At 41.6% G+C, this 16,403-nt stretch overlaps 1 protein-coding gene across 2 annotated transcripts in view; it reads left to right on the top strand.

Annotated features, from left to right (window-relative positions):
* The window catches only part of LTK (leukocyte receptor tyrosine kinase), a 143,716-nt gene that overhangs the window by 99,237 nt on the left and 28,076 nt on the right, over nucleotides 1-16,403 (top strand). For both annotated transcript variants that reach the window (XM_075844933.1, XM_075844934.1), the window contains 7 exons: nucleotides 1,521-1,671; nucleotides 3,046-3,177; nucleotides 4,207-4,363; nucleotides 7,917-8,099; nucleotides 10,648-10,746; nucleotides 11,157-11,306; nucleotides 12,617-12,727. In XM_075844933.1, the coding sequence (XP_075701048.1) occupies nucleotides 1,521-1,671; nucleotides 3,046-3,177; nucleotides 4,207-4,363; nucleotides 7,917-8,099; nucleotides 10,648-10,746; nucleotides 11,157-11,306; nucleotides 12,617-12,727 (983 nt within the window). The remainder of the gene's footprint in view (nucleotides 1-1,520; nucleotides 1,672-3,045; nucleotides 3,178-4,206; nucleotides 4,364-7,916; nucleotides 8,100-10,647; nucleotides 10,747-11,156; nucleotides 11,307-12,616; nucleotides 12,728-16,403) is intronic.

Raw genomic sequence — 16,403 nt, forward strand, 5'->3', positions numbered from 1 at the left:
TAGCATTCAAAGACTCTTATTTTTTTTTATACTTATATATCTATATGGTTGGCACACTTTAAGAATTTTCACTCCAACACAGTGGATTCGGTTTTAAACTGGCCGCAACCAGCTTTATTCTCTTCATACATGAAAAGCGGTTTTACAAAAAAGTTCAACATAAACCCTAGGCCGTCCAGCCTCTGACTGAACATATAGCTTCCCTAGCAATCAGGGTGACAGGCCTTCTGCCCAGCACCTCACAACAAACATATGTTCTTACCAGAACTTCTGACTCCCACAGGCTGGCGCTGCCCATCTTCCTCAGACTGGGAGCCCTGTGTGAATAGATTTCACCTTTCTTAAAGGTGCCTTCAAAGCTGGCAGCTAATGAGACGCATAAGGCAGCCCAAACCCTGGACTCTCCTAAAGGCGGAGTGGAACTTTACTTTTCTCTCCCACTCCAGCAACCCAGACCCTCCTCCAGGTTTCTTGCCTAATAAATAAGTAGAAAGGACACTTTCTCTTGTAACATTCCTTATAAATATGTCATTCTGGGGCCAAATCCTGCCCCTTAGTAGCCACACAGCTAATATATATATATATATATATATATATACATAATGTTGTAAAGGGTATTATCCTAGTCACTGATTTATGAATAGAAGTTTGCACTCTGTATCACCCTCTCAATGCTTCCAAATATTTAGATGAACAACTTTTAAAATGAACTTCAGATGATGTAATAGAGACAACAATGACTTTTCTTTTGATAAAGTGGCACTAGGGCGTCTCTAATGTTATCTGTCGATGATTAATGTCTCTACTTGTCGTGTTTGCTTTATAGACCATTGAGAATGTTGTAAATTTGACATAATCCAGTATCCAGAGCAAGACCTCTGCCACATATGTTCTCACTTTCTCTGTTCTTTGTACATTTCTATACACACAGTACAACAGTGCGGTCGGCCATACTATGTAACACATCCTGAACATGTACACAATAAATAGAGCTCTGGGATATTACATTGCAACCCAAACATACATATTTAATTCATATACTGGAATTGTGGATAAAGAGGTTATCTAGGATTATCTATTTATTTGCTGTTGCTTATATAACAACAACATATTCCGCAGCGCTGTCCAGAAGATGTCATCACTCCCTGTCCCCGGTAGGGCTAACCATCTAAATTTCCTATTTGTATGTTTTGTTGGAGGAAACCAGAGAACCAGGAGGAAACCCATGCAAACCGCATGAGATCATACAAACTCCATAGATGTTGGTCAGATTCAAACCCAGAACTACAGTGCTGCAAAGCAACAGTGTTAACCACTCTTGTCTATGGGCTGTGTCTAGTATTGCAGAGTGGTGCTGTTTTTGGAATTTAAAAAAATTAATCAGACCTTTTTTTTAAAATCCTGGATAACCTCTAAGTATGGGTGATTTTTATTATTTTCCTTTTAAATTTCTATTTTAATTGGAAATCATTTTTGGCTTACTGATGCAGTCTCACATCATTGCGCTCTTCTTATTTCAGGATATCTGCGTATGGTGCAGCGGGTGGTAAAGGAGCTAAGAACCACAACAAACGTTCTCATGGAATCTTCATGTCAGGAGTGTTTCACCTGGAGAAAGACGAGCTGCTCTATATCCTAGTTGGCCAGCAAGGAGAAGATGCATGTCCTGGGGTAAATATTAATTTATCAAGTTACAGGGAAAATAATTATATAGCCTGAAGGAAACCAATAGCAGAGATGTTTTCCTTCCTTAGTATTAGATCTGTCATTCAGTATTAGGGTCTGTCTAGCACTAGACGTATGTCACCAGTTTTGTTTATCAAGATAAATGGTAAAATGAAAACTCCATCCATCAATTTAGACCATGGAAGATTCAGTAACAGAGCTAGAAGATCTGTCAACAGCAATTCACAGTGAAAAAGAAAACTTTATTTTTCCGTTTGAAATACTTCAAAAACGAAATCATTTCTACATCCTCTACACAATATGTTGTATTGCTTATTTTTGAAAGATCCATTTATGTAGGATTGTGTTATGTATGATTTTTGATTAGGGCAGCATGATGGCTCAGTGGTAAGAACTGTAAGGGCTCGTCCACATGTAACGGAATTGCTGCAGAAAATTTCTGCAGCAATTCCGTTGAAAGTAGCAGATTTTCCGCTGTGGCAAAAACGCAGTTTCCCGCGGTTTTGACTGCAGATAATGGTGCATATTTTGCTGCGTTTTTCACAATGCTGGGAGATGGTGACATCTCCTCTGAAAAACGCAGCAATTCTGTCCACAGGAATTGTGATACTGCGGTCTGAAAAATAGGCACCGCAGGTCAATTTCTGCCCAGAATTTGAACGCAACTTTGCTGATACTGTATTCTGCTGCGTATTTTCCATCCGCAATTCCGGACGGAAAATACGCAGCAATTCCACTACGTATGGACAAGCCCCAAGGTTTTTTTCACACTAGCGTTAGTATACGTTTAGCTCTCTTCCGTCAGAGGAAGAGAGGATCGAAACGTTAAACGGAAAGCAACGGTTCCATTAGAATTACCATTGATTTCAATGGTAATTCTTTTGTTTCAGTTGCTTTCCGTTTGTCTTCGTTCGCTAGGTTTCCGTTTTTTTGGAACAGAAACAAAAGTGCAGTCTGCAGAACTTTTGTTTCTGTTCCAAAACAACGGAAACCTAGCGAACGGTGACAAACGGAAAGCAACTGAAACAAAAGAATTACCATTGAAATCAATTCGAATGGAACCGTTGCTTTCCGTTTAACGTGAACGTTTAGCGTGAACTTAGCCTTACCTTGCAGCACTGATTCATAGGCAACACCTGCATTGAGTTTGTATGTTCACCCTACATCTATATGGGGTTTCCTGTTTCCTCCCTATGAAATGGGCCTGTGTGTGTGTGTCTAAGATAGAGAAATTTAGATTGTGAGCTCCATTGCAGACAGGCACTGATGTGAATAGTGACAATCTCTAAACAACCCTTCAGAATATGTTTCCACTATATAAGCAACAGGGATTAAAATGAATGACTTTCAATGTCCTAGAAAAATAATAAGACCCAAGAAATATGCATGGGAGAGTCTGCCATCATTGAAGATGAATACAGAGAAAAGAAAACACTCTCAGACTGGGCTGGAGGAGGAGGCGGCGGTGGGGGAGCTACTTATATATTCAAGGTGAGACGACCACTTAATTCTTAAGGTCCCATTACACGGCCCGATATAGGCCAATCAATGAGGCAGTTCATTTGCTCATTTCACAAGGAGCTATGATTGACTATGTATAGAGACGAACACTCGTTGCTATGATCGCTCATCCCCATACATTTCCATCATGACGGCGGATCATCTCCCTGTTTACACAGAGAGATGTGCTGCCGGCAACGATAATTTTTCTTGCTGACTTAACTATATAATCTGCCAATGAACGAGCGTTTTCTCGTTCATCGGCTGATTGTTGTAAACAGGGCAACAATCGGGAATGAGCGTTCATATGAATGCTCGTCTCCCCGATCATTGGCCCGTGTAAAAGGGCCCTTACTTATCAAGAAGATATATAAAAAACATTTTAATGTGTGTCTTGTTATGGAACGAAAATTCCAGGTAGGACAAACTTGACATGTTCCACAAAATAAGTCTAAAAAAGGAATTTGTTTCTAGTGGGCAGTTGTTAGCAAGCAACAACCTCACTCTACATGTCAGCGGATAGGCATCCAGTGTTGGCCTAGGGCATCTTGGGCTCCATTATCAGCTTAGAAAGGGGTCTTCTGTTGCTGGACTTCATAAATCTTCTTAGAGCCAAGGCCTACTTTGAACCCTCAGGGCCAGCCCAACCCTGTGAGCATAGAAAGATGAAATCCCCTCCCGATCTTAGTATCAATAGTTGAAAACCTTATAACCTGAAGTCAGTCTTTGGTTTTTCTACACATTTTGTAGTCAAAGCCTTGTCTGCTATACTGCAAATACAACAGTACTTGGTGGAAGGATACAAGTGGTGCTGTGAGTGTGAATACTTTAGGGGACGCAAATTTCTTGCACATTTTCCGGAGTTAACCTTCTCTTCCTGGTCATTTGTACTTGCAGTAATTCGGTTGGACAGGTCTAAGGAGAACATACATGTTGGCGATAAGAGTAGCTAGGTTGCTTGACTCCAAAATGGTAATTTTATTTGATATATGTAATTTTATATTACTTTTCCTGTTGAAGGAAGTAAATGGTGCGTTTATACCATTACTGATTGGCGCAGGAGGAGGCGGAAAAGCTTACCTAGAAGATCCTGATGAATTATCAGACTTTGAACAACAAGAGACATTTGAAAGGAATATGGCAGTTCCTGGGCTGAATGGAAAAAGTGGAGCAGCAGGTACTGGAAGACCATGGTCAATTACAAAACATTGTGTCAGTACCTTCCTGATATTATTAAAAGACCATTTATGTGACATTAATGTCTCTTCAAGACTTAATTAAATATACATTTGTTTTCTAACCAAAATAGGTTAAAAATTATTTGCTAATTGAATTTGTAATACTTTATATCAGTCAGAGCTCTGTCTTTTTGATACACAAGTCTAAATCATCTGTATAAGACCTAGTGTTATGATACTGGTCAAACAGTGGCCTGTAAGAAATGGACAAAGCACAGCGAAGAACTGGGTAAATGTCCTTAGAAGAACAGGATGAATGATTGATTCAGGATACTAGCAAATCCAGCAAAGAAGAAAGAACAACCGTCGGGCAAAGAGAGTTCACAAAACGTTAGCACTATTTGGATTTCCATGGTGTTAAAGGGGTTGTCCGATTTAGGAAACCCATGTACATATACGCTAATAGAGAATTCTGAGTTAATAGAGGGGGGTCATCTGTTCAGGTTCCTCATCTGTTGGCCAGAGTGGCAAACGGATACAAGGAGCGCTTCTCTCTCTTTAAGCTGTGTTTTTTTTGTCGGTAGGATGTCTGTGTACAGGATATGAAACAAACACTCTATATATTTTTATATAGTGGAGTTCAGACTTTTTCTCTCTCAGGAGGACTTGTCCTGTCCTGCATTACACAGACAACCCATTGATTTAAATGAACACTGTGTAATGTTCCGTTTCCCCTGTGGTGGCGCTGCAGGATAATTGAACACTTACTGCCAGGTTTCCCCACAGATAACAGCTGATCACTGGGGTCCCAGTAGGCCAAGGGCAAAAATAGCAGCCTCCAGTGGTGAAGTGTAAAAGTGCAGCATAAATTCTTCACAGTAATACAGCAGCCACTAGTGGTCAACTTTGACAAAAGTAACAGAATCCTGACACCTAGAGTTAAAATATAACTAGCAAGGCCAAGTGGAGATGTAAACCCACTGGGTCACTAATTTCATTAGGGCTAAACTAGGGAGCCTAGTCTAAGGAATTGTGCATTTTTCACCCTTGGCCCCCACGAGGGGGCTTGGACTTTTCCACAGGGAACTCAGGTCACTACCCTCAGAGTAGTTAGCAACCGCTGGCACGTAAAAATGCTGATGATCCTAGTCGGGCAAAAATTGTAGACAGACAAAGCATGGGTCGAGGCAGACAGAGTTCGGTCATAAGCGGTAATAAAGCAAAGGTCAGGAGAGGAAGCCGATAAGAAGACGTGGTCAAATATACAAGCCGGGTCAATATTAAGGACCAGTAGAGATGTCCAACAGCAGGGTGGAGGGGTAGGGGAAGGTTTACCGAACAGAATGCAGGTCACTTCCCAATTCAGCAAAAACTTGATAGGACTAAAATGGCAACGGCAACATGGGTATGTTTACAATACTTTCCACATTAGCGGTTTGGGGGTTTAAAACTGCTGCCAGATTCCTTTAAAAATGTTGGTGGCATTTAGTTCACACTGGCCCCTTTGGAGGCCCAAACCGGTGCATTCGCGGGACCCACGGACAGAGCAGCATGATGTGGGTAGAGAGCAGCGACTGAAGGGAGGACACTGGGCACCTCAGAAGGTGTTCCGCTGTGTTGTTACGATAACATTTGGCGGCTGCGGGCAGCCCGAATGAAATCTTTTAATTGCTATGTTTATATTAAGAAATTAATCATCACAGAACTCCGGACATAAAAACTACAAAGGTGGATATTGGTTGAGATTTCTAATCCAGGACTTTTAGAATAAGATTTGTTAAATAGGAAAGTTTACGATCACAGTAGAAGTATAGTTATGTGATATTTTGGGTCACTAGGGTTCTAGGTAACGTCTGCATTTGCTCCGCTGCTTTGTACTGTGTTTCATTATGTAAAAATGTATGTCCCTTTTTTATGTGCTGCCGCTGTACCTTTGAACGCTTTATATATATATATATATATATATATATATATATATATATATATATATATATATATATATACTAGTATATAAAACAATGTATTATGGTGTTTAATGCGACTTCTGCATTGGTTTTCATTTTTTTTAAAAATAAACTTTTTGAGATACAGCTTTTATGTATCCTGGATACCCAAATCTGAATCTGGTGAGCATGACTGACGACTTTGATGACAGCAGGTCAGAGACACGCAGGATCTGCCGGTTGTCGATCAGATCTAAGTTCATAACATGCAGGACCCGCTGTCACCGAAGCTGTCACTGCCGCTGATCTGATGGATTTAGGTTTGAGCGCAAGATACAGCTTCTATGTATCCAAGATATATAGAAGCTGTATCTCAAAAAGTAAACATTTAATAAAAAACAATCCAAAGGTTGCATTAAATAAGATAATTTTTTATTTTTTTTACAAAAAAAAAAAAGTTTTCAAAGGTTTACACAGCCTTTAAGTTGTATAAAAGTAATACCAGATGGACAGGTAATATGTTACATATGGCATTATTACTATATGTATGTTCAGATACAAAGGTTTTACTTGTATTTCACTAGTATTTTAGAAACTGTATTTTAAAGGGCCTGTCACAGATTTTGGGCTCTGATTTTGATGTGAAACCTATGTCGGAATCAGCGCCAACAAATGGACGAAATCGTCCCCCATTGATTTCAATGGGGGGAAGGGGCATTTTTATCCCCGGATGGCCTTTGGCCGCTCATGGGGAAAAAAGAAACCCATGTGATTTCTTGTCATGGCTTCCGCCTCTGACCTCCCATTGAAATCAAGCGGAGGTAGAAAAAACCTGCGGCACTCGTTTCTGAGTGTTTTTTGCAGCAGTTTTTTGCCCACAGTCCTTGCATTAGCTTAAATGGGCGCGGGCAAAAAACGCAGGAGAAAAAAATGTGCAGGCAGTTCAAAATTTGTTTCCAAATTCCTGAAGGAATTTGTATTGTAATGCTACTATGTTAAGCGGGTCATACACATAAGACAGCTGTCAAACATCTGTCTCCCCCATAAACATGCATACTTAGATTGGCCAAACATATGTTTACCACCATGATTAACATGGATTGAGCTGCTGACAAAAATCTCGAGTACCGCTTATCTCTCAGGGTACCAAGGATTGGGAATATTGAAATCCAATAGCACATATTGGGGGGACCATGCACAGTAGAAAAGATAATGTTTAGGTTCCCCTTTAGGAACCAATCAGTATAATGTCCTAGTAAAGATGAAATAGTAAGTATTACTTATATATGTATACCTATTATATACCTCTTATTGGGCAAAAAGACCCCTATTATTAGGTGTCCCAGAAGAAAAAGCACATTTGCAGACAGCTCAGTTTTATTTATTCATGTATATTTTTTATATATATTTTCATTGCTTCTTGTCAGAAATAGCCTATATATGGTGCATGTTATAAGTACCAAGTCTTCAGAAATACTTTCATCATTTGGATTAACGTAATAAATTTGTTCAATCATTACTATGTTGTATCAGCAAACAGATCTGCATTTGTTACTACTTACATTGTTGATGGAATATACAAATGTTTTATTATATAATTTTCCTACAGGTGGAGGTGGTGGCTGGAATGACATTACTCAGCTGCCCAGGGCTGGGAAATCACTTCTTGAAGGGGCAGAAGGGGGGCAGCCATGCTACCAGGCAAGAGCCAGCCTTCAGTGGGATACCTATGGAGGTTTTGGTGGTGGAGGAGGACCATGTAGTTCTGGTGCAGGAGGAGGGGGGTACCAAGGTAATGACATAGTATAAATTCAGAGTCCATATAAATATAAAAAAGAAAATGTGTGTGTGTGTGTATGTGTGTATATATATATATATATATATATATATATATATATATATGTACACAGCACACAAGAAAATGGCGAAAGCACACTGCAAACACTAATGCCACATAAGCCACTAAATATGAATGAATATGCATTACTGCTAAATCTACTTACAATAGGGAGGTTCTTAGTGCACATTTTGATCAAATTGTGTGAGCCCATCTGCCACAACAAGGCGACCTCTATGAGGTGGGAGCCTACACTGCACATACACCCGGAACTGGGACTAAACCTACATATTCTTGGGGATGATAGGAACCAGCATTAAAGTAATTAAAATCACCCAGGGCAGAATGGGAGGAGTGCAAGAACAAAAAATGGAGGCAGTCACTAACCCCCATATATGAATCACATAAACAACACACAAATTTGAACAGCACATTCCAACAAAATGAAACAAAACGTGTATGCAGGTGCAAGAACGCCTGTGACTGCAAATTTATACAGCACACAAGAAAATGGTCACAGCACTCTGCGAACACTAATGGCACCTAAGCCACTAAATATTAATAAATATGCATTACTGACAAATCTACTTACAATAGGGAGGTTCTTAGTGCACATTTTGATCAAATTGTGTGAGCCCACATGCCATATATATATGGTGATTCAAAAAAGGATGGTGAAAAATTATAGCCTCTGTATTCATATAAGAGAGAACATAACACAAATTTATTAACATTCGAAAACACACTATCCAAGTTTTATCTATACACTCCAAATGTTCAGTCATTTCGATTGGTGACACGGCAGATGTCTAGGCGGTCGGTAGTCCAGTTCTGTCCAGACGCGTGCCTGCATCGGATGTGTACTCCTCTGTTTCAATGATGTGTTGTCTCAGGTTGTTCAGATCCTGTGGCTGGGGGGTAAACTGAGTCCTTGATGTAGCCCCACAGAAACACTTCGCAGGGTGTTAGATCTGGCGATCATGGAGGCCAGCGCAACATTGGTGAATCGTTGTTTCCTGCACGGCCGATCCAGGTATTGGCAAACATCAAAATTGAATTATGGAGGTGCACTATCCTGCTGATAGAATATGTTTGGCAGATCTATCACAATAGACCCCATTCTTGCAAATACCAACACCCAAAAAGTTTTTTCTTGCTTCGATGTCGCCATCTTATGTCACACTATGTAAGAACATTTCAAATTTGCCTCTTGAAAGCTGTGCTGTGATTGGTTGGTATGGGTAGCTAAGCCAGTTTCGCTTTGACTTTCAGTCTCTGGCCATTTACCATTGATGTTCCTTTAACTACAGGCCTTTACTTTTGCACCATCCTTTTTGAATCCCCCTGTTGTTCACATCCGTGATTATTTCAAAACATAAAAATGTAACGTGTTGTGTTATATATTTTATTACCTTAAGGGGGGATTCACACGAGCGTGATTTGGCAGCGTGTAGGGCGCGTGGTTTTCGCGCGGCACGCAATGCCCTATAGAAGTCTATGGGGCAGTACACACAGTCCGTGTATTTTGCGCAGCGCTTGTTCGCTGCGCAAAATACGCGACAGGTTCAATAACTCTGCGTATTTCACGCATCACGCACCCATTGAAGTCAATGGGTGCGTGAAAACCAGGCAGGTCGCACGGAAGCACTTCCGTGCGAACAGCGCACGAGCTGTCAAAAGGATGAATGGAAACAGAAAAGCACCACGTGCTTTTCTGTTTCCAAGCATCCAAACGGAGTGAACCCCGACAAGCGAAGCTAACTTCACCGGGTTCGGCCAAACTCGTTTTGGCCGAACCCGGCAAAAAAATTTCCGGTCCGCGACGTCGGGAGACATTCACTGTGCATGGTGCTGAAAGAGTTAAACTGTTTCAGCACCATGGACAGTGACTTGCGATCCCAAAATACATGAACCTGTAAAAAAAAACCGAAGTTCTAACTTACCGATTACTCCTGTCTCCTTCCTGCAGTCCGACCTCCCGGGATGACACTTCAGTTCAAGTGACAGCTCCAGCCAATCACAGGCCAAGCACAGGCTGCAGCCAATCACAGGCTGCAGCGGTCACTTGGACTGCCGCGTCATCCAGGGAGGTGGGGCCCGATGTCAAGAGAGGCGCGTCACCAAGGGCGCGTCACCAAGGACGCGTCACCAAGGCAACGGCCGGGAAGTTCTCGGTAAGTAGGAACTTTATCTTTTTTTTTTACAGGTTTTTCACTGTTGTGTTCGGCATTCACTGTCGAGGGTGCTGAAAGATTTAGCTCTTTCAGCACCTTGGACAGTGACGGGCGTTGACAAGCCTCATCTCTATGATGCCGGCTGCGCGAAAATCACGCAGCCGCGCATCAGACACGCATGACACACGCAGCTGTCAAATGGTTTTTGCGCTCGCAAAACGCTGCGTTGTTTGCGCGCGCAAAAACGCAACGTTCGTGTGAATCTGCCCTAAAACATACACAGAATATATTGGAATGTAATGTTCACTTATGGTTCCTTATGTCTATAGGAGGACACGTTTCCCGGCTGGATGATATTTCTGCTGACGGCCAGGATGGTGTTTCATTCATAAATCCATCTGGAGAAATGTTTCTCCAGCCTTTGGCTGGTGAGATCACTTTTTTTTTTAAACAAAAACAGACATAAGTAATAATTCAAGAAAGCACATGACTTTAAGTGTCTTGCCCCATCAGCTTCACGAATGCATGATCTGTTTTGGATTTTCATAATATATGATGATTGAGTGTCTGTAAGTATTTGCAGGGCATTGTAACTCAATCTCTCAGGGGAGAAGTATTGTCAGAAATGGCAAGAGTTACATGCTACCTGGTAAAAAGACTGTGTTGCCCAGAAGATACCACTTAAGGAAGGGGGCAAATAAGGGGCAGTCATGCTACCAGACACCCTGCAGTTGGACCCCTAGGGAGGTTTTAGTGGCACCAATTTTTTTAGCCAGTGATTTGCTATTTGTGAGGGAAATAAATACTTGTCTATTAACTTCTATTTTAATATTCACAGCAATGGAGAATGATGGAGAAGTGCATATCGAGCTGTTTTTGAACTGCAGTCATTGCAAATCGGGAAATTGTAAGAAAGAGAATGAGCGGAGAGTTGTGTGTCTTTGTGAGCACGGCACCATGCTGGGAAGTGATAATGTCACATGTATAGGTACATCATTTATATGTATAACCAGGAAAATGAAATGCTGATTGAAATTACCCTTAAAGAGTATCTGCACTTTAAAAAACGTTTCATATGTCATATCAGAAGGTTTGATTGGTGGGGGTCCGGGTGAGGATAAGCCATCAATTTTACATATGTAGGTTCACCTTTATATAGACTGCAGTGGCATAGCAGAGGGGGGGGGGTTGTTGGCAGGACGTGTTCCCCGGCGGCTTGGTGTATGGAGAGGGGAACTTCACCAGGAGTCAAAGTTAATAATAATGTTTATTTAATAATGGGATACATACTTTTTAAGCAATAGGTGGACTTTGCATGGTGGAAGAGAATAGGGCCAGGAGCAATAGTTCAGGGCCGGGCAGGCAGAAGATTGAACCACTGACTACAAACCCGTGTATGCACATCCGCATTCAGGGATATATGTATATATTCGGGGCAGAGGCACCAAACAAAATCTTTTCCCTGAGTGAAAAAGTCCAGCCTCGTCCCTGATGGACTGTATGCACAGCACTTTTGATATTGATGTAATTGTCTTTATAAAAGGGAGCCATTCATTAATAGAGCGAGGCAGAAGTACAGAATTGAAATGTACCTCCATTATAAGGAGAAGCTGCTAGCAGATAGCAGGCTGCCCTTTACAGCAGTCTATATTTTGAGTGATAAGCAGCAGACACAGGCGGTCACAGTTGTAGGAGATTTGATTGCTTCTGCTTGAAAATGAAATGACTTGAAAAGGCTTCGTTCACATCTGCGTCAGAGCTCCGTTCATGGGTTCCGTCGGGCCTTTCTGTCAGGGGAACCCATGAACGGAACCCAAACTGAAACAAACGGAAACCATAGCTTTCCGTTTACATTACCATTGATTTCAATGGTAATGCATCCATTGCAAATGGTTTCCGTTTGTCACCGTTCTGTAAGGTTTCCGTTGTTTTGACGGAATTAATTTTGTAGTCCACTACGAAACTATTTGCAACGGATGCGTTATCATTTAAATCAATGGTAATGCAAACGGAAAGCTATGGTTTCCGTTTGGATTCCGTTCATGGGTTCCCCTGATGGAAAAGTACGACGGAACCCATGAAGGGAGCCCCAATGCAGATGTGAACGAAGCATAATAGAAGTAGAAGTGTAGGTGAACCTATGTTTTAAGTTGTGTTATAAACTTTGTGTCCTTATCCTGAATGCACAATAAAGGCAGCTATTTTGTGGTTTATGTCGAAATACATTACAATGCAGCATGACTTCACTGTGGACCTTGTTCTATAATGGAGATTCAAGGTAATTTTTTTTATTTTTAGGACCCAAAGGACACATTCCAGAGAGACATCTCTCACTCCCACTTATTCTAGCCGTTCTTATTGCAACAGTTATTCTTGGAGTGATCTTTGCCTGTGGAAGCCTGTCATTTGGTATGTCTACTTAGTATTACATGGTCAATTTGAGTTTCAGGGATAACATTTAGAAAGTATTTCATCTTTTGCCTTTCTTGGGCTATTGCTGCTCACAAAGAAGAGTTGGAATATCAGTTTTGCATCTAGTAACAAATTCACACATAAAAAATATATTCCAACATTCAGTGAACTCCATGTCACAGTGTAGCAACTTATACCCCATATTCATAACTGCTGTCATACATATTTTCCACCAGAGGAAATGGTTCTGGGTTTCTGGAGGCCCACCCTTCATTTATACAGAACATCTGCACTTAAACTTTGTTGTTATCATTGTACACACGGGACGTAGAAATAAGTTCAGATTATTAGGGAATCAACGCATAAGAAATAGACCCAAAGTCAGCTGCAGATGGGGTTATCTGCTGCTGGCCTTTTGGAGCCTATTACTGAGTTAGAGCTTGGGCCCACCGAGAAGATGCTCTTGTACTCTGGCATCCAATCCTGGCCTTTTTATATATAAAAATAAAATAAACGAATTAAACAAAAAGTAAGCAAAATTACCTAACATTTTATGTAGAAAATCTGTTGTTTAAAAAAGGAGTTTGCTTTTATATGTGGACCTATATTTATGATAAGTTAAACATTTTCTCCTTTTCTATATTAAGTGAAAATAGAGCTGCTTTAGAATTAAAAAAAAACATTGGACGCTAAGATGAACTCCCGACTTGTATTGGCAGTACAAATTTTCTATTGTCCGTAGAAAAGATGACGTAGAGATGCATCTGAAAAATTAATGATGAAGAATTAGAGCAATGGTTTTTCATATGATAGCTCTGGCTAGTTACCGCTCATAGGCTTCGTTCACATCTGCGCTAGGGCTCTGTTGTGACGTTCCGTCTGAGCTTTGTTGGAACGGAGCCCTGACAGGCACAAACGGAAACCATAGGTTTCTGTTTCCATCACCATTGCTTTCAATGGTGACGGATCCGGTGCCAATGGTTTCTGTTTGTCTCAGCTGTGCAAGGGTTCCGTAGTTTTGATCGAATCAATAGCGTAGTCGACTACGGTATTGAAATCAATGGTGATGGAAACGGAAACCTATGGTTTCTGTTTGTGTCTGTCAGGGCTCTGTTCCCGACGGAAAGCCTAGACGGAACGAAGCCCTAGCGCAGATCTGAACGAAGCCTTATACACACAAACAGACATCCACTCGCTTCTGATAACAGTGAACCAAGCTCATTGATGTTGAAGACCTTAAAGGGAATGTATCATCTATATGTTTTTCTTAATTAAAACCAGATAGTGAAAAATGATATTTTTTTCTAATCCATTTTTATTTTTTGATTGTAGATTTTGTTTATTCTATTTTCTGTACATGATTATGGGGGCAGCCATCGTACCTGAGCTTCTTTTAACAGCATTTAGAGATTTGCTGTTGTCACGGCTGTGGAGTATGTGGACCCACTAGGCTGCTCCGCCGTAGCGGAGAAGCAGCTGGCCAAACAACAGTCAATAACAGTCTCTCCCATATGGGTACATGTGTAGAAAATCAGACAGGTAATCAAAGTAGCAGACACGTGGTGAAGCAGGCACAGATGATGCTTGGTGTAGCAGATGACACTGGACGACGTGGCAGATGATACCAGACGTGGCAGATGAGGTACATACGACTCCCACAATAGGCTTAGGCTCAGAAACAAACACAGCAACTGGATATGGGAATCAGGATACGAGAATACTGGGAGCAGGATACAACGAAGGGACCATTTGCATTAGACGAACACAAGAGTACAAACAACGCGCAGGCAAGGAGAAGGGTAGAGCCCTTTTTAAAGTCCAGGGTGTTACTGGGTTGATTGGGAAACTTTAGTCAGGTGCGCACGCTGGCCCTTTAAGGCCGGGAGTGAGTGCAGGCACCCTACAGGACACATAAGAGCACTGCAGCCGTGTGTGTTGACGTCTCTTAGGAGAGAGATGCCGACATGAAGTTACAGTCCTGCGGTCGTGGCTGCTGGTAAGTGGGACGTGCCGGCGGTCAGTGACCATGGGCATAACAGCTCTACAGCAGCCACATGGTCCATAGGAACCTCAGAACAAGAGGGGTACCATTGACTTCTATGGGGGAGATTTCTAGGAATGCTCTGTGACCTATGCAGAGTTGATTGTGCAGAGAGGGGAGGAGGGGAGCTGTGTCCATCAATTATTGTCAGTGGTGGATATATAGTTGTTACCAGTCATTGGGATAGGAGGGGAGCTGTGACAATCATTTAAGTGGGCCATACACATTAGATGTATGATGGCCGAATCTGAGGATTTTGGCGGGACCAGCTGACCATCTAATATGCATATCAGCGTCCCGACTTAAAATTCAACATGCCCGACCCTTCTTTCCCCGGATGTTAGATGGGTCAGGCATGTTGAATTTTTTGTTGATTAGTAGATAAGCCACTGCTAGGGTGGTCTGGTAGCGATATGTTAACGCTCGGCTCTGGAGTCGTTAGGAATAGCTGTCAGCCAAAAAAAAGTTTGGCTGACAGCTATCTAAAGAGTATGGCTAGCTTTAAGTCAATGGTGGATCCCGTGTTATCTATATAGAGGTATTACCCCCCCCCCCCATTGTAATCGTGCCTGTGATGATAATGAGATGACTGCTGAATAGTGATCTCTACAGAACAGGAAGGGTCAGTCTATTGTGAGACTCAGTGGCCAGAATAAAAACTGCAAGTTTTTAGGATTATTATTTTTTTAAATAGATAATGACAGAAAATGGAAAATAAAAAAATCAGCAAAAATTTATAAAACATATGTTTACTATGACAATAGGTCATTTTCTGATGACACATTCCCTTTAATGTATTGGTTTTCTGTGTTCCCCACTGATTGTTCCTGGCAGATTCTCTGTAAGTTTCATAGTATAGATTCTTAAGCATTTTTTTTATTCATTGCTAATTAAGGGTATGTGCACACACACTAATTACGTCCGTAATTGACGGACGTATTTCGGCCGCAAGTACCGGACCGAACACAGTGCAGGGAGCCGGGCTCCTAGCATCATACTTATGTACGATGCTAGGAGTCCCTGCCTCTCTGCAGGACAACTGTCCCGTACTGTAATCATGTTTTCAGTACGGGACAGTAGTTCCACGGAGAGGCAGGGACTCCTAGCATCGTACATAAGTATGATGCTAGGAGCCCGGCTCCCTGCACTGAGTTCGGTCCACTACTTGCGGCCGAAATACGTCCGTCATTTACGGACGTAATTAGTGTGTGTGCACATACCCTAAATGTCGATTAGGTGGCAAAGAGATCAATCATTTTTATCCCTCTAAGTCAAAATCAATACAACATCAATGCTAAAAATTAAGGACAATGTATTTGTAAATAGATGATCAGTATATATGAATCAATGTATACATACGGCATAACTCACATAGGAACAGCAATGTTGTACATTAAATACGCTTAATAGACTAGTTAAAACAAACACTAATGTATCTGCCATGGGGGCGTGGCCTAGAGGTGAATGTGAGAGGACGTGTGTGACCGGAGCTCCTGCTGTAATCATCCTTTAAGGTCCATATATCCCGTAAAACTCGGGGAAAATAGCTTCCCTAGGGGCTTACCAGAGTCTGGAGGTGGAGGAGCACGAATACCCGGTCATAATGACGCGCTCTAAGAAGCAGAAGTCGCT

The sequence above is a fragment of the Rhinoderma darwinii genome, chromosome 12 (assembly GCF_050947455.1).
Source record: "Rhinoderma darwinii isolate aRhiDar2 chromosome 12, aRhiDar2.hap1, whole genome shotgun sequence".
Classification (NCBI taxonomy): Eukaryota; Metazoa; Chordata; class Amphibia; order Anura; family Rhinodermatidae; genus Rhinoderma; species Rhinoderma darwinii.